The following is a 22,171-nucleotide window of genomic DNA, read 5'->3' as shown; positions in this document are numbered from 1 at the left end:
GCAAAGACACCTCAGCCAAAGGCTTAAATACCTCCCCCACTCCCCTCATCCCCCAGTCATTATTTGCCTTTCATCACAGGAGGATGGCAGAGAGGTGCCAAAGTTTCAGAGGTCTCTTATAGAGAGTACTACTCTTTGCTATGGGACGGGAGTTTAAGTAGCCCTAACAAGCCTAACTATGTTCCACATGCCTTGAAAGAGGTACGACATCTAAAAAGAAGAGAATGTCTAGCAATACTGAGCCGTCCACCTCTGAGGGCTCTCCGTCCTGTGAGGTGCGTTTCCTAATTGCGTCCTCTATTCCACATGCAGCGCCCTAGGGCCTGACTGTTACCCCTTCAGGGGAGATTTTATGGCCGCCAGATTTTGCGGACCAACTTCAAATGGCAGTCTCTAAAGTGATTCTTGTTTTACCGCGTTCTACTAAGTGCAAGCATAGAGCCTTCCAGAGTGGCTCGACTCAGGATTCATCTATGTCAGAAACTCCTGCGGAATGGTACGATGATGAGGCCCACTCCGTCTCTTCGGAGGGAGTTCCTTCTAGTTCGGAGTCCATGTCATCTAAACCTCCGGCGGCGGAGGAGCCTGGCTATAGGTTTAAAATAGAGAATTTGCGCTCTTTGCTGAAGCAAGTGCTTGCTACTCTGGATGTTCTGGAGCCGAAGCTTCCGGAAGGACCCTCCCTTCCTATGCTGGACAGGGTGTTTGAGGACAGGGTGGTGCCCTAGACCTTCCCGGTTCCTGTAAAGATGGCAAATATAAAGAATGAATGGGAACGATTAGGTTCATCCTTTTCTCCTATTTTTAAAAAGCTTTTCCCCATTCCAGAGGCCCAGCTTGAGCTGTGGGGAACCATTTCCAAGGTGGATGGAGCTATCTCCACTCTAGCTAAGCGTACAACTATTCCTCTAGAGGATAGCTCGTCGTTCAAGGAGCCCATGGATAAAAAGTTTGAAAATACGTTAAGGAAAATGTTTCAACACACGGGTTTGTTTTTAAATTGGCAGAAGCCGTCACTGCGGTTGCCAGAGCTACGTAATATTGGTGTGATTCTCTGTGTGAGATGATTGAGGGTGAGCCCTCTTTCGAAGAGGTTCAGGAAAAGATTAAGGTGCTGAAGGTTGCCAGTTCTTTCATTTGCGACGCCAATATGCATATTATTTGCCTGAACGCTAAGGTGTCAGGTTTTTCCGTGGCTAAAATCTGGGTTGGCGTACATGACTACTTAGCTGAGGTTACTGTCCCTGCCTTTTCAAGGTAAGATTTTGTTCGGTCCAGGCCTGGACTTGATTATATTCACGGTTAAGGGAGGCAAGGGTGCCTTCCTGCCCCAGGATAAGAAGGCTAAGCCTATGGGTTCTAATTTCCGTCCCTTTCGCGGGGACAAGGCCCATCGCCAGCAGCCTGCCGCAAAGGCGGACCCACCTAAGGGAGCCTGGATGCCTTACGGACCAAGTAGGGGGGCAGATTGTCTCTTTCTCCAACATAGGTGTGTCCGGTCCACGGCGTCATCCTTACTTGTGGGATATTCTCTTCCCCAACAGGAAATGGCAAAGAGCCCAGCAAAGCTGGTCACATGATCCCTCCTAGGCTCCGCCTACCCCAGTCATTCTCTTTGCCGTTGTACAGGCAACATCTCCACGGAGATGGCTTAGAGTTTTTTAGTGTTTAACTGTAGTTTTTATTATTCAATCAAGAGTTTGTTATTTTAAAATAGTGCTGGTATGTACTATTTACTCTGAAACAGAAAAGAGATGAAGATTTCTGTTTGTAAGAGGAAAATGATTTTAGCAACCGTTACTAAAATCCATGGCTGTTCCACACAGGACTGTTGAGAGGAATTAACTTCAGTTGGGGGAACAGTGAGCAGTCTTTTGCTGCTTGAGGTATGACACATTCTAACAAGACGATGTAATGCTGGAAGCTGTCATTTTCCCTATGGGATCCGGTAAGCCATTTTTATTCAGACAGTAAATAAGGGCTTATTAAGACTGTAGACATTTTCTGGGCTAAATCGATTCATATATTACACATATTTAGCCTTGAGGAATCATTTAATCTGGGTATTTTGGTAAAATAATATCGGCAGGCACTGTTTTAGACACCTTATTCTTTAGGGGCTTTCCCTAATCATAGGCAGAGCCTCATTTTCGCGCCGGTATTGCGCACTTGTTTTTGAGAGGCATGACATGCAGTCGCATGTGTGAGGAGCTCTGATACATAGAAAAGACTTTCTGAAGGCGTCATTTGGTATCGTATTCCCCTTTAGGCTTGGTTGGGTCTCAGCAAAGCAGATACCAGGGACTGTAAAGGGGTTAAAGTTAAAAACGGCTCCGGTTCCGTTATTTTAAGGGTTAAAGCTTCCAAATTTGGTGTGCAATACTTTTAAGGCTTTAAGACACTGTGGTGAAATTTTGGTGAATTTTGAACAATTCCTTCATACTTTTTCGCAATTGCAGTAATAAAGTGTGTTCAGTTTAAAATTTAAAGTGACAGTAACGGTTTTATTTTAAAACGTTTTTTGTACTTTGTTATCAAGTTTATGCCTGTTTAACATGTCTGAACTACCAGATAGACTGTGTTCTGAATGTGGGGAAGCCAGGGTTCCTTCTCATTTAAATAAATGTGATTTATGTGACACTGAAAATGATGCCCAAGATGATTCCTCAAGTGAGGGGAGTAAGCATGGTACTGCATCATTCCCTCCTTCGTCTACACGAGTCTTGCCCACTCAGGAGGCCCCTAGTACATCTAGCGCGCCAATACTCCTTACTATGCAACAATTAACGGCTGTAATGGATAATTCTATCAAAAACATTTTAGCCAAAATGCCCACTTATCAGCGTAAGCGCGACTGCTCTGTTTTAGATACTGAAGAGCATGAGGACGCTGATGATAATGGTTCTGAAATGCCCCTACACCAGTCTGAGGGGGCCAGGGAGGTTTTGTCTGAGGGAGAAATTTCAGATTCAGGGAAAATTTCTCAACAAGCTGAACCCGATGTGATTACATTTAAATTTAAGTTGGAACATCTCCGCGCTCTGCTTAAGGAGGTATTATCCACTCTGGATGATTGTGAGAATTTGATCATCCCAGAGAAACTATGTAAAATGGACAAGTTCCTAGAGGTCCCGGGGCTCCCAGAAGCTTTTCCTATACCCAAGCGGGTGGCGGACATTGTAAATAAAGAATGGGAAAGGCCCGGTATACCTTTCGTCCCTCCCCCCATATTTAAAAAATTGTTTCCTATGGTCGACCCCAGAAAGGACTTATGGCAGACAGTCCCCAAGGTCGAGGGAGCGGTTTCTACTTTAAACAAACGCACCACTATACCCATAGAAGATAGTTGTGCTTTCAAAGATCCTATGGATAAAAAATTAGAAGGTTTGCTTAAAAAGATGTTTGTTCAGCAGGGTTACCTTCTACAACCAATTTCATGCATTGTCCCTGTCACTACAGCCGCGTGTTTCTGGTTCGATGAGCTAGTAAAGGCGATCGATAGTGATTCTCCTCCTTATGAGGAGATTATGGACAGAATCCGTGCTCTCAAATTGGCTAATTCTTTCACCCTAGACGCCACTTTGCAATTGGCTAGGTTAGCGGCAAAGAATTCTGGGTTTGCTATTGTGGCGCGCAGAGCGCTTTGGTTGAAATCTTGGTCAGCTGATGCGTCTTCCAAGAACAAACTCCTTAACATTCCTTTCTAGGGGAAAACGCTGTTTGGCCCTGACTTGAAAGAGATTATCTCTGATATCACTGGGGGTAAGGGCCACGCCCTTCCTCAGGATAGGTCTTTCAAGGCCAAAAATAAACCTAATTTTCGTCCCTTTCGTAGAAACGGACCAGCCCCAAGTGCTACGTCCTCTAAGCAAGAGGGTAATACTTCTCAAGCCAAGCCAGCCTGGAGACCAATGCAAGGCTGGAACAAGGGAAAGCAGGCCAAGAAACCTGCCACTGCTACCAAGACAGCATGAAATGTTGGCCCCCGATCCGGGACCGGATCTGGTGGGGGGCAGACTCTCTCTCTTCGCTCAGGCTTGGGCAAGAGATGTTCTGGATCCTTGGGCACTAGAAATAGTCTCCCAAGGTTATCTTCTGGAATTCAAGGGGCTTCCCCCAAGGGGGAGGTTCCACAGGTCTCAATTGTCTTCAGACCACATAAAAAGACAGGCATTCTTACATTGTGTAGAAGACCTGTTAAAAATGGGAGTGATTCATCCTGTTCCATTAGGAGAACAAGGGATGGGGTTCTACTCCAATCTGTTCATAGTTCCCAAAAAAGAGGGAACGTTCAGACCAATCTTAGATCTCAAGATCTTAAACAAGTTTCTCAAGGTTCCATCGTTCAAAATGGAAACCATTCGTACAATTCTTCCTTCCATCCAGGAAGGTCAATTCATGACCACGGTGGATTTAAAGGATGCGTATCTACATATTCCTATCCACAAGGAACATCATCGGTTCCTAAGGTTCGCATTCCTGGACAAGCATTACCAGTTTGTGGCGCTTCCTTTCGGATTAGCCACTGCTCCAAGGATTTTCACAAAGGTACTAGGGTCCCTTCTAGCGGTGCTAAGACCAAGGGGCATTGCAGTAGTACCTTACTTGGACGACATTCTGATTCAAGCGTCGTCCCTTCCTCAAGCAAAGGCTCACACGGACATAGTCCTGGCCTTTCTCAGATCTCACGGATGGAAAGTGAACGTGGAAAAGAGTTCTCTATCTCCGTCGACAAGGGTTCCCTTCTTGGGAACAATAATAGACTCCTTAGAAATGAGGATTTTTCTGACAGAGGCCAGAAAAACAAAACTTCTAAACTCTTGTCGGACACTTCATTCCGTTCCTCTTCCTTCCATAGCGCAGTGCATGGAAGTAATAGGTTTGATGGTAGCGGCAATGGACATAGTTCCTTTTGCGCGCATTCATCTAAGACCATTACAACTGTGCATGCTCAGTCAGTGGAATGGGGACTATACAGACTTGTCTCCGACGATTCAAGTAAATCAGAGGACCAGAGACTCACTCCGTTGGTGGCTGTCCCTGTACAACCTGTCACAAGGGATGACCTTCCGCAGACCAGAGTGGGTCATTGTCACGACCGACGCCAGTCTGATGGGCTGGGGCGCGGTCTGGGGATCCCTGAAAGCTCAGGGTCTTTGGTCTCGGGAAGAATCTCTTCTACCGATAAATATTCTGGAACTGAGAGCGATATTCAATGCTCTCAAGGCTTGGCCTCAGCTAGCAAAGGCCAAGTTCATACGGTTTCAATCAGACAACATGACGACTGTTGCGTACATCAACCATCAGGGGGGAACAAGGAGTTCCCTGGCGATGGAAGAAGTGACCAAAATCATTCAATGGGCGGAGACTCACTCCTGCCACCTGTCTGCAATCCACATCCCAGGAGTGGAAAATTGGGAAGCGGATTTTCTGAGTCGTCAGACATTACATCCGGGGGAGTGGGAACTCCATCCGGAAATCTTTGCCCAAATTACTCAACTGTGGGGCATTCCAGACATGGATCTGATGGCCTCTCGTCAGAACTTCAAGGTTCCTTGCTACGGGTCCAGATCCAGGGATCCCAAGGCGACTCTAGTAGATGCACTAGTAGCACCTTGGACCTTCAAACTAGCTTATGTATTCCCGCCGTTTCCTCTCATCCCCAGGCTGGTAGCCAGGATCCATCAGGAGAGGGCGTCAGTGATCTTGATAGCTCCTGTGTGGCCACGCAGGACTTGGTATGCAGATCTGGTGAATATGTCATCGGCTCCACCATGGAAGCTACCTTTGAGACGAGACCTTCTTGTTCAAGGTCCGTTCGAACATCCGAATCTGGTCTCACTCCAGCTTACTGCTTGGAGATTGAACGCTTGATCTTATCAAAACGAGGGTTCTCAGATTCTGTTATTGATACTCTTGTTCAGGCCAGAAAGCCTGTAACTAGAAAAATTTACCACAAAATATGGAAAAAATATATCTGTTGGTGTGAATCTAAAGGATTCCCTTGGGACAAGGTAAAGATTCCTAAGATTCTATCCTTTCTTCAAGAAGGATTGGAGAAAGGATTATCTGCAAGTTCCTTGAAGGGACAGATTTCTGCCTTGTCTGTGTTACTCCACAAAAAGCTGGCAGCTGTGCCAGATGTTCAAGCCTTTGTTCAGGCTCTGGTTAGAATTAAGCCTGTTTACAAACCTTTGACTCCCCCTTGGAGTCTCAACTTAGTTCTTTCAGTTCTTCAGGGGGTTCCGTTTGAACCCTTACATTCCGTTGATATTAAGTTATTATCTTGGAAAGTTTTGTTTTTGGTTGCAATTTCTTCTGCCAGAAGAGTTTCAGAATTATCTGCTCTGCAGTGTTCTCCTCCTTATCTGGTGTTCCATGCAGATAAGGTGGTTTTACGTACTAAACCTGGTTTTCTTTCAAAAGTTGTTTCTAACAAAAACATTAACCAGGAGATAGTCGTGCCTTCTTTGTGTCCGAAACCAGTTTCGAAGAAGGAACGTTTGTTGCACAATTTGGATGTTGTTCGCGCTCTAAAATTCTATTTAGATGCTACAAAGGATTTTAGACAAACATCTTCCTTGTTTGTTGTTTATTCTGGTAAAAGGAGAGGTCAAAAAGCAACTTCTACCTCATCTCTCTTTTTGGATTAAAAGCATCATCAGATTGGCTTACGAGACTGCCGGACGGCAGCCTCCTGAAAGAATCACAGCTCATTCCACTAGGGCTGTGGCTTCCACATGGGCCTTCAAGAACGAGGCTTCTGTTGATCAGATATGTAGGGCAGCGACTTGGTCTTCACTGCACACTTTTACCAAATTTTACAAGTTTGATACTTTTGCTTCTTCTGAGGCTGTTTTTGGGAGAAAGGTTTTGCAAGCCGTGGTGCCTTCCATTTAGGTGACCTGATTTGCTCCCTCCCTTCATCCGTGTCCTAAAGCTTTGGTATTGGTTCCCACAAGTAAGGATGACGCCGTGGACCGGACACACCTATGTTGGAGAAAACAGAATTTATGTTTACCTGATAAATTACTTTCTCCAACGGTGTGTCCGGTCCACGGCCCGCCCGGGTTTTTTAATAAGGTCTGATAATTTATTTTCTTTAACTACAGTCACCACGGTATCATATGGTTTCTCCTATGCAAATATTCCTCCTTAACGTCGGTCGAATGACTGGGGTAGGCGGAGCCTAGGAGGGATCATGTGACCAGCTTTGCTGGGCTCTTTGCCATTTCCTGTTGGGGAAGAGAATATCCCACAAGTAAGGATGACGCCGTGGACCGGACACACCGTTGGAGAAAGTAATTTATCAGGTAAACATAAATTCTGTTTTTCTCCGACACCTGGTTGCAGGATGTTAAGGACCCTTGGGTACTGGAGGTTGTCGTCCAGGGTTACAGGATAGGGTTCAGGTCCCTTCCGCCCAGGGGCAGATTCCTTGTTTCAAACCTGTCTTCAAGGCCGGAAAAGAGAGAGGCCCTTCCCCAGAGTGTGTGAGGGATCTATCATCTCTAGGCGTTATCGTACCAGTACCCCATACAGAAAGGGGTATAGGGTACTATTCAAATCTGTTCGTGGTTCCAAAGAAGGAGTGCACGATTCTGGATTTACAGTGTTTAAAGGACCAGTCAACACATTAGATTTGCATAATCAACAAATGCAAGATAACAAGACAATGCAATAGCACTGAACTTCAAATGAGTAGTAGATTTTTTTTTATAACAAATTTCAAAGTTATGTATATTTCCACTCCCATTGTACCATGTGATAGCAATCAGCCAATCACAAATGCATATACGTATTGTCTGTGAATTCTTGCACATGCTCAGTAGGATCTGGTGACTCAAAAATTGTAAATATAAAAGACTGTGCACATTTTTTTAATGGAAGTAAATTGGAAAGTTGTTTAAAATTACATGCTGTATCTGAATCATGCAAATTCATGCGTCCGCATGTCTTGCCCTTCAGTCCTCAAGGAGTCCCTCAGTAGCTCAGTGTATGGAGGTGATTGGGCTCATGGTCTCCAGCATAGACGTCATTCCATTTGCAAGATCGGACCTCTTCAACTGTGCATGTTGAGGCAGTGGAACAGCGATCATTCCGATCTGTCACAGCTGATATCCATGGATGCGGACTCTGTCTTTCCTCTCTTGGTGGATTCGTCCGGTCCAGTTGTCCATGGGGACATCTTTCTTAAGACCGTCCTGGGAAATTGTGATGGGATGGGGAGTTGTTTGGGGTGCCAGGATGGCACAGGGAAAATTGTCTTGCTGGAGTCCCAGAAAGACAACATTACCTTGGTAGCATATATCAATCACCAGGGGGGTACGAGGAGCTCCCTTGCAACGAGGGAGGTGTCTCAGATTCTGGAGTGGGCGGAGACCCATGGCTGTTCGCTTTCAGCGATCCACTTTCTCGACAGGCAAACACAGATCTATCTTATGGCGTCCCGATTAAAGTGCAAGCTTTCCGATACGGATCGAGGTTGAGGGACCCCCAAGCGGATCTGATAGATGCCTTGGCGGTACCTTGGGAGTTCAGTCATGTGTTCATTTTTCCTCCGTTACCACTTCTACTTTGTATAGTGGTACGCATAAAGCAGAAGAGAGCGTTGTCCATTCTGATTGCTCATTCGTGGCTGCGGAGGACGTGGTTTGTGGATCTGGTGGAGATGTCATCCTCTCTGCCGTGGAGATTACCCTGTCGCAGGGACCTGCTGGAACAGGGTCCTTTTCAACATCAGAATCTAGATTCTCTGAGGCTGACTGTGTGGAGATTGAACGTAAGAACAGAAATCGGAGGATGGGATGGATGAAGGTGTAATGACAGGAACTCCCCACATGTACGCGTGTTATATATATATATAGCCAACGATAACCGCTGAAAGTGTATTTGATTTTTGCCATTACTTATTTGAGTGTGTGTGCACGTCTCTTTACGGTAGGGGCATGAGTGTAGGGGTTAACACGGATGAAGCCCCGATATCCTTATTTTCATTAAGGACTGCCCAAGAAAGGGATACTGCTCCATTGGAATATCATAAGATTTTTTCTACAGACAAGTCTAATTATAGCTTAATTGCACTATTTGAAGAACTGGAATTTTTGTTGCTAAAGGAAGATAAATTGAATTGGGATATTAAAACCTTGAAAAGGTACCATGAATTGGGCATAATCCCTAGGGGTCTTAGGCTCAATAAGTACCCCACGTTCATAACAGAGGACAAAGTTTTCATTGAACTATGGAACAGTCATCTTACTACCTGTTCACTGAAACTTATGCAGCTGATCTGGGAGTATAAAGAGCGCTCACTGGAGGATTTGGCAACAAAGATTAAAGAGGTGCAAAGGGAGCTCAACAATAGGAGCAAGGAACCCCAGTATCTGAAGTTTGATAATACACTACAGCGGGTTATAGCAGAGGCAAAGGTATTGCTACTGGAAATAAAATACAGCAAGTATCTGAGGGACCAATCAGATTATGATTTGTCGTGTATATGTGTGGAACAGAAAAGAACGAAACACTTTGAGAAAAAAACAAAATAAAAACAGCTTTCTCCCCAGCCAACAGAAAAACAGGCAGAGGCGTAACAGGAGGAGAAGAGTAAACTTCTATGAGAGCGAAGCGGAATCGTGGGACGAGGGATCAGGCTCAGGAGGGGAGGAATTACCCCCAAGAGAACAAGCAGTGAGACCCAAGGAAGGTCCAACACCACCACTGGTACCTATACTAAAAACCCAGTCCTCCCTACCGCACTCACATTACAGAGAGGAACAGCGATGTGCAGACAGTGCCCCAGGAGGGAGCAGGGACCTGGACAATGCACGATTGGAACAGGTTTTTCTCCAACATAGGTGTGTCCGGTCCACGGCGTCATCCTTACTTGTGGGATATTCTCTTCCCCAACAGGAAATGGCAAAGAGCCCAGCAAAGCTGGTCACATGATCCCTCCTAGGCTCCGCCTACCCCAGTCATTCTCTTTGCCGTTGTACAGGCAACATCTCCACGGAGATGGCTTAGAGTTTTTTAGTGTTTAACTGTAGTTTTTATTATTCAATCAAGAGTTTGTTATTTTGAAATAGTGCTGGTATGTACTATTTACTCAGAAACAGAAAAGAGATGAAGATTTCTGTTTGTATGAGGAAAATGATTTTAGCAACCGTCACTAAAATCCATGGCTGTTCCACACAGGACTGTTGAGAGCAATTAACTTCAGTTGGGGGAACAGTGAGCAGTCTCTTGCTGCTTGAGGTATGACACATTCTAACAAGACGATGTAATGCTGGAAGCTGTCATTTTCCCTCTGGGATCCGGTAAGCCATGTTTATTACGATTGTAAATAAGGGCTTCAAAAAGGGCTTATTAAGACTGTAGACTTTTTTTGGGCTAAATAGATTGATTATTAACACATATTTAGCCTTGAGGAATCATTTTATCTGGGTATTTTGATATAATAATATCGGCAGGCACTGTTTTAGACACCTTATTCTTTAGGGGCTTTCCCAAAGCATAGGCAGAGCCTCATTTTCGCGCCGGTGTTGCGCACTTGTTTTTGAGAGGCATGGCATGCAGTCGCATGTGAGAGGAGCTCTGATACTTAGAAAAGACTTTCTGAAGGCGTCATTTGGTATCGTATTCCCCTTGGGGCTTGGTTGGGTCTCAGCAAAGCAGATACCAGGGACTGTAAAGGGGTTAAAGTTCAAAACGGCTCCGGTTCCGTTATTTTAAGGGTTAAAGCTTCCAAATTTGGTGTGCAATACTTTTAAGGCTTTAAGACACTGTGGTGAAAATTTGGTAAATTTTGAACAATTCCTTCATGTTTTTTCGCATTTGCAGTAATAAAGTGTGTTCAGTTTAAAATTTAAAGTGACAGTAACGGTTTTATTTTAAAACGTTTTTTGTACTTGTTATCAAGTTTATGCCTGTTTAACATGTCTGAACTACCAGATAGACTGTGTTCTGAATGTGGGGAAGCCAGAATTCCTATTCATTTAAATAAATGTGATTTATGTGACAATGACAATGATGCCCAAGATGATTCCTCAAGTGAGGGGAGTAAGCATGGTACTGCATCATTCCCTCCTTCGTCTACACGAGTCTTGCCCACTCAGGAGGCCCCTAGTACATCTAGCGCGCCAATACTCCTTACTATGCAACAATTAACGGCTGTAATGGATAATTCTGTCAAAAACATTTTAGCCAAAATGAACACTTATCAGCGTAAGCGCGACTGCTCTGTTTTAGATACTGAAGAGCATGACGACGCTGATATTAATATTTCTGAAGGGCCCCTAACTCAGTCTGATGGGGCCAGGGAGGTTTTGTCTGAGGGAGAAATTACTGATTCAGGGAACATTTCTCAACAAGCTGAACCTGATGTGATTGCATTTAAATTTAAGTTGGAACATCTCCGCATTCTGCTTAAGGAGGTATTATCCACTCTGGATGATTGTGACAAGTTGGTCATCCCAGAGAAACTATGTAAAATGGACAAGTTCCTAGAGGTGCCGGGGCTCCCAGAAGCTTTTCCTATACCCAAGCGGGTGGCGGACATTGTTAATAAAGAATGGGAAAGGCCCGGTATTCCTTTCGTCCCTCCCCCCATATTTAAAAAATTGTTTCCTATGGTCGACCCCAGAAAGGACTTATGGCAGACAGTCCCCAAGGTCGAGGGAGCGGTTTCCACTTTAAACAAACGCACCACTATACCCATAGAGGATAGTTGTGCTTTCAAAGATCCTATGGATAAAAAATTAGAAGGTTTGCTTAAAAAGATGTTTGTTCAGCAGGGTTACCTTCTACAACCAATTTCATGCATTGTCCCTGTCGCTACAGCCGCATGTTTCTGGTTCGATGAGCTGATAAAGGCGGTCGACAGTGATTCTCCTCCTTATGAGGAGATTAAGGACAGAATCAATGCTCTCAAATTGGCTAATTCTTTCACCCTAGACGCCACTTTGCAATTGGCTAGGTTAGCGGCTAAGAATTCTGGGTTTGCTATTGTGGCGCGCAGAGCGCTTTGGTTGAAATCTTGGTCGGCTGATGCGTCTTCCAAGAACAAGCTACTTAACATTCCTTTCAAGGGGAAAACGCTGTTTGGCCCTGACTTGAAAGAGATTATCTCGGATATCACTGGGGGTAAGGGCCACGCCCTTCCTCAGGATCGGCCTTTCAAGGCAAAAAATAAACCTAATTTTCGTCCCTTTCGTAGAAACGGACCAGCCCAAAGTGCTACGTCCTCTAAGCAAGAGGGTAATACTTCTCAAGCCAAGCCAGCTTGGAGACCAATGCAAGGCTGGAACAAGGGAAAGCAGGCCAAGAAACCTGCCACTGCTACCAAGACAGCATGAAATGTTGGCCCCCGATCCGGGACCGGATCTGGTGGGGGGCAGACTCTCTCTCTTCGCTCAGGCTTGGGCAAGAGATGTTCTGGATCCTTGGGCGCTAGAAATAGTCTCCCAAGGTTATCTTCTGGAATTCAAGGGACTTCCCCCAAGGGGGAGGTTCCACAGGTCTCAGTTGTCTTCAGACCACATAAAAAGACAGGCATTCTTACATTGTGTAGAAGACCTGTTAAAAATGGGAGTGATTCATCCCGTTCCATTAAGAGAACAAGGGATGGGGTTCTACTCCAATCTGTTTATAGTTCCCAAAAAAGAGGGAACGTTCAGACCAATCTTAGATCTCAAGATCTTAAACAAGTTTCTCAAGGTTCCATCGTTCAAGATGGAAACCATTCGAACTATTCTTCCTTCCATCCAGGAAGGTCAATTCATGACCACGGTGGATTTAAAGGATGCGTATCTACATATTCCTATCCACAAGGAACATCATCGGTTCCTGAGGTTCGCATTCCTGGACAAACATTACCAGTTCGTGGCGCTTCCTTTCGGATTAGCCACTGCTCCAAGGATTTTCACAAAGGTACTAGGGTCCCTTCTAGCTGTGCTAAGACCAAGGGGCATTGCTGTAGTACCTTACTTGGACGACATTCTGATTCAAGCGTCGTCCCTTCCTCAAGCAAAGGCTCACACGGACATTGTCCTGGCCTTTCTCAGATCTCACGGATGGAAAGTGAATGTGGAAAAGAGTTCTCTATCTCCGTCAACAAGGGTTCCCTTCTTGGGAACAATAATAGACTCCTTAGAAATGAGGATTTTTCTGACAGAGGCCAGAAAAACAAAACTTCTAGACTCTTGTCGGATACTCCATTCCGTTCCTCTTCCTTCCATAGCTCAGTGCATGGAAGTGATCGGGTTGATGGTAGCGGCAATGGACATAGTTCCTTTTGCACGCATTCATCTAAGACCATTACAACTGTGCATGCTCAGTCAGTGGAATGGGGACTATACAGACTTGTCTCCGAAGATACAAGTAAATCAGAGGACCAGAGACTCACTCCGTTGGTGGCTGTCCCTGGACAACCTGTCACGAGGGATGACATTCCGCAGACCAGAGTGGGTCATTGTCACGACCGACGCCAGTCTGATGGGCTGGGGCGCGGTCTGGGGATCCCTGAAAGCTCAGGGTCTTTGGTCTCGGGAAGAATCTCTTCTACCGATAAATATTCTGGAACTGAGAGCGATATTCAATGCTCTCAAGGCTTGGCCTCAGCTAGCGAGGGCCAAGTTCATACGGTTTCAATCAGACAACATGACAACTGTTGCGTACATCAACCATCAGGGGGGAACAAGGAGTTCCCTGGCGATGGAAGAAGTGACCAAAATCATTCTATGGGCGGAGTCTCACTCCTGCCACCTGTCTGCTATCCACATCCCAGGAGTGGAAAATTGGGAAGCGGATGTCGTCAGACATTGCATCCGGGGGAGTGGGAACTCCATCCGGAAATCTTTGCCCAAGTCACTCAGCGGTGGGGCATTCCAGACATGGATCTGATGGCCTCTCGTCAGAACTTCAAAGTTCCTTGCTACGGGTCCAGATCCAGGGATCCCAAGGCGGCTCTAGTGGATGCACTAGTAGCACCTTGGACCTTCAAACTAGCTTATGTGTTCCCGCCGTTTCCTCTCATCCCCAGGCTGGTAGCCAGGATCAATCAGGAGAGGGCGTCGGTGATCTTGATAGCTCCTGCGTGGCCACGCAGGACTTGGTACGCAGATCTGGTGAATATGTCATCGGCTCCTCCTTGGAAGCTACCTTTGAGACGAGACCTTCTTGTTCAGGGTCCGTTCGAACATCCGAATCTGGTTTCACTCCAGCTGACTGCTTGGAGATTGAACGCTTGATCTTATCGAAGCGAGGATTCTCAGATTCTGTTATCGATACTCTTGTTCAGGCCAGAAAGCCTGTAACTAGAAAGATTTACCACAAAATTTGGAAAAAATATATCTGTTGGTGTGAATCTAAAGGATTCCCTTGGGACAAGGTTAAGATTCCTAGGATTCTATCCTTCCTTCAAGAAGGATTGGAAAAAGGATTATCTGCAAGTTCCCTGAAGGGACAGATTTCTGCCTTGTCTGTGTTACTTCACAAAAAGCTGGCCGCTGTGCCAGATGTTCAAGCCTTTGTTCAGGCTCTGGTTAGAATTAAGCCTGTTTACAAACCTTTGACTCCTCCTTGGAGTCTCAATTTAGTTCTTTCAGTTCTTCAGGGGGTTCCGTTTGAACCCTTGCATTCCGTTGATATTAAGTTATTATCTTGGAAAGTTTTGTTTTTAGTTGCAATTTCTTCTGCTAGAAGAGTTTCAGAATTATCTGCTCTGCAGTGTTCTCCTCCTTATCTGGTGTTCCATGCAGATAAGGTGGTTTTACGTACTAAACCTGGTTTTCTTCCAAAAGTTGTTTCTAACAAAAACATTAACCAGGAGATTATCGTACCTTCTCTGTGTCCGAAACCAGTTTCAAAGAAGGAACGTTTGTTGCACAATTTGGATGTTGTTCGCGCTCTAAAATTCTATTTAGATGCTACAAAGGATTTTAGACAAACATCTTCCTTGTTTGTTGTTTATTCTGGTAAAAGGAGAGGTCAAAAAGCAACTTCTACCTCTCTCTCTTTTTGGATTAAAAGCATCATCAGATTGGATTACGAGACTGCCGGACGGCAGCCTCCCGAAAGAATCACGGCTCATTCCACTAGGGCTGTGGCTTCCACATGGGCCTTCAAGAACGAGGCTTCTGTTGATCAGATATGTAGGGCAGCGACTTGGTCTTCACTGCACACTTTTACCAAATTTTACAAGTTTGATACTTTTGCTTCTTCTGAGGCTATTTTTGGGAGAAAGGTTTTGCAAGCCGTGGTGCCTTCCATTTAGGTGACCTGATTTGCTCCCTCCCTTCATCCGTGTCCTAAAGCTTTGGTATTGGTTCCCACAAGTAAGGATGACGCCGTGGACCGGACACCTATGTTGGAGAAAACAGAATTTATGTTTACCTGATAAATTACTTTCTCCAACGGTGTGTCCGGTCCACGGCCCGCCCTGGTTTTTTTAATCAGGTCTGATAATTTATTTTCTTTAACTACAGTCACCACGGTACCATATGGTTTCTCCTATGCAAATATTCCTCCTTAACGTCGGTCGAATGACTGGGGTAGGCGGAGCCTAGGAGGGATCATGTGACCAGCTTTGCTGGGCTCTTTGCCATTTCCTGTTGGGGAAGAGAATATCCCACAAGTAAGGATGACGCCGTGGACCGGACACACCGTTGGAGAAAGTAATTTATCAGGTAAACATAAATTCTGTTTTTCCATCCCCCCGCCAATAACAGACGGAGGGGGGGGGGAGGACAAGGAGATCATCAACCACAACATCAGTACAAAGAGCAGAGAAGGTATCCCCAGAGAAGAGGTCGGAGCCGGGGAAACTACACAATGTATTGAACCTATCTGATGTAATACTGAATAATGATGAACTGGAGGTACTTAGCCTGGGTCTTTCATTTGTACCTACGGCAGACTTTGATTTATTCAGGACACTATTATTCGAAACCTCACCCTAAAGAAATTCTTTCATGAAAATGAGGGAGCAAGTAATGAGAGCCATGTGTCCATTTCTAATCTAGGCCCAAGAGAAGGGGGGTTGACGGAAACATATGATTTCCAGGAATTATGTGATATCAGGGCCCTGGAGTCACTTGAAGAGGAGGGAGGTTCACCAGGTGTGAATACTGTGATTCCCCCTTCTTTCAAATCTAAGTCGTCATTTTACCCCATTCAGAGCAGGGGGCGAACCCTAGAAATTTTCCAGAAGAGGGTAGAGCAAGACCTGACCAAATTACATTATTCATCTAGGAGAGGTCAGGGGTGTAATATTACTCTCAAGCAGAAAAGGGCACTTGAAAACCTAGCCAAGAATGACAATATAGTGATCAGGGCCGCTGATAAGGGAGGAACTATAGTGGTCCTGAACACCAGTGATTTCAGAAATGAGGCATACAGACAGTTAAGAAACACTGACGACTATATCAGTCTGCCAGGTGATCCAACGAGGGGCTTCCAGAAGCAGTTGGCCTCCCTAGTAGATGATGGGGTCGAACTTGGGTATATTGATATTCATACACAGGAATATCTTTTGGTGTCGAATCCTGCAATAGCAACGTTTAATCATTTGCCCAAGGTCCACAAATCCATTGATAATGTGCGGGGGAGGCCAATTGTGAGTGGAATTCGCTCCCTCTTGGAGCATTTGTCAGAGTGGTTAGACCACATTCTACAGCCCTTAGTGGGGTCTCTGTGGAGTTACTTGTCGGACACAAAGCATGTGCTGAATCTCCTCTCTCGTGTGGAGTGGAGGCCACACTATTTGTGGCTGACAGCTGACGTTAAATCGCTTTACACCTCCATACCACACGAGAAGGGGATACAGGCGGTCCGGTTCTTCCTTGAGAGACAGTACGGTACCACATCAGATTTTGTTGACTGTATTAGAAGTCACTCGATTTCTTCTCAGTCACAACTATTTTGAGTTCGGGGGGGATTTCTTTCTCCAGAGGCGTGGGACGGCCATGGGGGCTAAGTTTGCCCCCTCCTACGCTAACCTCTTCATGGGTTGGTGGGAGCTGTCCCACGTCTATGGAGAGGGAAATCCCTTCAGAAGGAATATCATTTGGTACGGATGGTTTATTGATGACCTCCTTTTTATTTGGGAGGGCAATACGTCCGATCTCCAAGATTTCATCAATAGTTTGGATGATGAGGGCATGGGAATTCAGTTTACGAATGAGATACAGCATGATACCATCAACTTTCTGGATGTCACCTTAAAAGGTACCATTAGCCAGGGTATATGTTCTGAGACATATCGAAAGCCCATTTCAGGAAACTCATTGTTGCACGCTGACAGTTGCCACCCTCAGGGAGTATTCAAGGGGGTGGCCAAGGGTCCGTTTATTCGACTGAAGAGAAACTGTAGTGAGCCTGGTACGTATGAGAACCAAGCGGATGATCTCTCTAAGAGACTCCAGGATAGAGGCTACAGGATGTCTGTCAGAAACAGTGCCAGAAACAGTGTGAGAAACATTCCCAGGACCAAACTCTTGGAATCCACTAAAGTTGGAGCCAGGAATAAAGGTCAAAGAGAGGGTCTCAAGGAAAGGGTCACCTTTTTAACTGAATACTCAAGGCAGTACCGGGCCATATGTGGGATAGTAGGTAAACATTTTGGACTGTTGGCAGCTGATGACAATCTACAAGAGGTGGTGGGAAGGGGTATCAGGTGTTCCTATAGAAAGAATAGATCGATTGGCAACTTAGTAGCTCCAACCAGATTAAAGAGGACAGAGGGAGTTACATCGTCATGGCTAAGTGTCAAAGGCACATTCCGTTGTCACCATCGGACGTGTGTGGCCTGTGAGAGACTAGTGACAGGGGATACATTCCGTTCCCTCAACACTGGACAGGAGTTTAAGATAAATTGTTGCCTTAATTGTAGGTCTACATTCATCATTTATGTGATTAGTTGTGATGCATGCTCTGTTCAATACGTAGGACTCACTACGAGAGAGGCCAGAACACGCATAAAGGAACACCTTGCAGATATTAGAGCAGGTGTCCTCACTACCCCTCTTGTAAATCACTTCTCAGGTTTTCACTCTAAGGATGTCTCAACATTCTCATGGACCATTATTGAACGAATAGCTCCTTTAAAGGGGGGACAAGACAGAAATCGGATGTTGGGGGAGAGGGAGGTCTTCTGGATCTTTAATCTCAAAACTAGGGTTCCAGGGGGCCTCAATTCAGAGTATGACCTCATTAACTTTTGGTGACCATCTAGGGTCAACATACCTGCCCTCCCCCCTACTTCACTCTCTTCTCTCTCCCTGTACCCTTTCTAAGAGATGACTTTAACATTTATACTTACTAACTCTCTAAATTTAATCCCCCGTACCCCGAAATCAGTCAATCCCCTACCCACTTAGTGATATTTATACATATTATTCTTATATATATGTTTACCAGTGATGGTCTGTGGGATGTTGATATACCCTAAACACCGGTCCCTCCCCCTACCAGGGTTCCAGGGTTCACAGATGTGCCAAGATATAGCTTACATTACACCAGGAATTGATAATAAGCTTCCGTTGGTCTAACTGTTTGATTCTCTCTATACAGAAGATCCTGCTGCCCACTGAAGTTTACGCTCCATGGAGAAATGTACATATTGTCTACATCTATACATATATTTTGTTTGTTCACCTAATATTTAACCCACTCATTTTTTCGTCTATTTATCTATTCACATATCAATAGTCGAGAATGATTTACCTTTATCTGTCAATCAGTATTTGTTGGCAGGGGTTAATCTGAGGTTAGCGGAGGTGAACGTGTCTCTGTTCAACTTCCTTTATTTATTCACTTAAATTCTTTCCCCTTTTGCTGTGTCTTCTATATATATATATTTCCAGCACCATACTTCAATGTGTTTCTTTATTAGATTATATTATATTGTTTATCGTATGGATATTAATGCAGTAACACTCATTTGCTAGCTTGTATTGTAACTCTGTTTTTACTCTACTTGTCAGCAAGGGGCTGGTTTAACACCATGAATCTATTGGTCAGGTTAAGGAGGAGGGTGTGTACCCTCTGACCAATGAGAAACTGGGCTGAGGGTTTTAATAGTGCACAGTGTACTATTTTAGATTAGGTAATGAGTAAGGCTATACGCTGAAACGCGTTTACCAGATATTTTCAGTCCCAGCAAATTTTATGGTAATCCGTGTTTAACCCGGGGTGTTTATCCTATCCCCTCCACCACATTTATTTGTGAACAGTTGTTATTTGTATTTTTGTCTACTCTAATGCCGCGCTACGGCGCATGGTTTCAATAAACCTTTTCATTTTGCATTCCACCCGGTTTGTGCTCCTCCATACTTTTTTTGCTTTTCTTTGGAGATTGAAACTTTAGTCCTAGCCAAGAGAGGTTTTTCTGAAACCGTGATTGATACTCTATTTCAGACGAGGAAGCCAGTCACTCGACGCATCTACCATAAGGTGAGGAGAGTTTACTTGTCCTAGTGTGAGAGACATGGATATCCTTGGCACAAGGTGAAGGTATCCAGGATGTTGTCCTTTCTCCAAGATGGTTTGGAGGAGGATCTTGCCGCTAGTTCCTTGAAGGGACAGATCTCGGCTCTATCAGTGTTTTTGCATAGGAAAGTCGCTGAGCTCCCTGACATTCAGTCCTTTGTTCAGGCCTATGTTTAGACAGTCTGCTTCCCCGTGGAGCTTGAATTTGGTTCTTAAAGTTTTACAGAGGGCTCCGTTTGAGCCTATGCATTCTCTTGACATAAAGATACTGTCTTGGAAGGTTCTGTTCCTGTTAGCCATTGCATCAGCCCGCAGAGTTTCTGAACTGGCGGCCTTGCAACATGAGCCCCCTTATCTGGTGTTTCACACAAATAAGGCTGTTCTTCGCACTGGCTTGAGATTTCTTCCCAAGGTGGTGTCTGACCGTAACATCAATCAGGAAATAGTTGTTCCTTCTTTGTGTCCTAGCCCCTCTTCTTCGAAGGAGAGGCTTCTTCATAATCTGGATGTGGTTCGTGCCTTGAAGTTCTATCTTCAGGTGACTAAGGATTTCAGACAATCTAACTCTTTTTGTAGTCTATTCAGGGAAGTGCAGGGGTCAGCGGCCTCTGCTGCTACTTTGTCTTTTTAGCTGAGGACCCTGATACGCCTCGCCTATGAGACGGCGGGACACAAGCCCCCTCAGGATTATGGCTCAAGTTTTACAAATTTGACGTCTTTGCTTCTGCAGAAGCTGTTTTTGGAAGAAAGGTTCTACCCTGATATTTCTCCTACTGTTCCTTGTTCCCTCGGCAGAATGACTGGGGGATGAGGGGAGTGGGGGAGGTATTTAAGCCTTTGGCTGGGGGGGTCTGCCTCCTCCTTGTGGCCAGGTTCTTAATTCCCATAAGTAATGAATGAAGCCGTGGACTCTCCTCCCCACAATGGAAATGAAATTATCAGGTAAGCATAAATTATTTTTGACATTTTAAGGCCGTTATGGCATTCTATTCTGTCCTAACCGCGCCAGGTTTTAGCGCAGTTAGGACAGAATAGAACGTCCTAGCCATTTGGCTGTCCTGAAGCCAACGGCGCTTCCTGTATGCGATTGCGGTCTGGAGGGTGTGCCTAGCGTCATATGGATGCCCCCCTGAACCGATCCCATCATTGAAATCTCACGATTGCGGGATTTCAATTTGTTTACATCGGAACGTTGTTTCAATGTAGACAAAGTAACCCAGTCATCAAAGGGTTAACCCGGTTTACACAACATTTTAAGTCCGCTTCAGAGAAGCAATGCACTACTGGGACCTAGCTGGTGTTTGTTGGTTATGTACAAGTGTTTCTTGTCATTGGCTCACCAGATGAGTAAAGTTAGATCTCAGTAGTGCATTGCGGCTCTGGAGCAGACTTTAACTATAAACTATGTTTTTAACACATTTGCAGGATTAAACACATATATGCAGGCAGTATTGCAGCAATCAAATATTCTAACATTTTAGAGTTATTTTTTCTTTTTGTACTTGTGTCCCCCTTTTAGTTCTAGCTTATAAGTGAATAAATGCTGGCTGGAAAGGGTAGAGTTAGTGTAGATCTAGGAGGCCCTCTGAAGCCTGGAAGTTTTTGTTCTCCATGCAGACATGAGACATACTCTACAGTTTAATTGTTTACTGCAATTGTTTATTTTAAATAAGTGCATAGAGGGAAAAAAATTAGATTGTCATTTAAAGATCTTTCATTCTCAGGTGATCCTGCCCCACCATCTCCACGCCTCAGCTTGTCTGATGTTACAAACCTATCTGGATCCTCTGCCATCATAGACTCTAGAAAACTTTCATACCCATTTTTTAATGGGAATGAATGTAGGACATCTGGAACTCCGATACGGAAACGCCGGTGCACAGTTACTGTTAATTATGCAGAGCCAAAGCTTTGCAGGTAGCTATACATGATTTCATTAATTGTTTAATTCTTTAATTTACTAAAGATGAAAGTGAAATTTTGTTACGGATTATGTGTAGTGTTTGGTGTCTTCTCTACATATAAATATATTTTTAGATTTAATATATTTTTTTTTTCCCTCTCTCTTTACAGCAAACTTAGAAGAGGAGATCCTTTTACTGATACAGAATTTTTACATTCTCCAATTTTTAAGCAGAAGGATGCAAAGCGCAAGTCATTTAAGAGGCAGTCACTTGCAAAATATAATGAGGCATTTGTAGGCTGCCGTTAAGTACAAAATAAATATACAGCATTGTGAATTGTTCTGACTTTCTTAACCATTATCTTGGTTTGCCAATTTTAAGAGATGTTTTTATGACTTCATTATATTAAAGATGATTTTGTAAATATTTTTCTCCTAAAGATTTTTATTTAATGTGCTTATATAAATTGTAAAATTGTAAATATTTTAAATGTAAATTGTTTTCGTTAATGTGCAAATATATATTTTTTTGTTCACACTTTGGATTTCTTCAGTTCATTTCCCCCCTAATATTTTGGGTATCAAACCAGCATAAAATATATGAAGTCTCTAAACCTTGTAGTATACCTTTCTTTCTTATGACATAGTGAGTCCACAGGATCATCAATTTACTGTTGGTAATATCACTCCTGGCCAGCAGGAGGAGGCAAAGAGATCCACAGCAAAGCTGTTAAGTATCACTTCCCTTCCCACAAACCCCAGTCATTCTCTTTGCCTTAGGTGCAA

The 22,171-nt window shown here is 44.4% G+C and overlaps 1 protein-coding gene across 1 annotated transcript in view; it reads left to right on the top strand.

The window, feature by feature from the left end:
• Positions 1–21,810, top strand: part of SGO1 (shugoshin 1) — a 143,600-nt gene extending 121,790 nt beyond the window's left edge. The window contains exons 9-10 of the mRNA XM_053714222.1: positions 21,207–21,399; positions 21,556–21,810. Coding sequence (XP_053570197.1) covers positions 21,207–21,399; positions 21,556–21,694 — 332 coding nt within the window. The 3' untranslated portion in view covers positions 21,695–21,810. The remainder of the gene's footprint in view (positions 1–21,206; positions 21,400–21,555) is intronic.
• Positions 21,811–22,171: the final 361 nt, after the last annotated feature.

This window comes from Bombina bombina, chromosome 5, assembly GCF_027579735.1.
Source record: "Bombina bombina isolate aBomBom1 chromosome 5, aBomBom1.pri, whole genome shotgun sequence".
In the NCBI taxonomy this organism is placed as follows: domain Eukaryota; kingdom Metazoa; phylum Chordata; class Amphibia; order Anura; family Bombinatoridae; genus Bombina; species Bombina bombina.
This window is presented reverse-complemented; position numbering and strand designations above follow the sequence as displayed.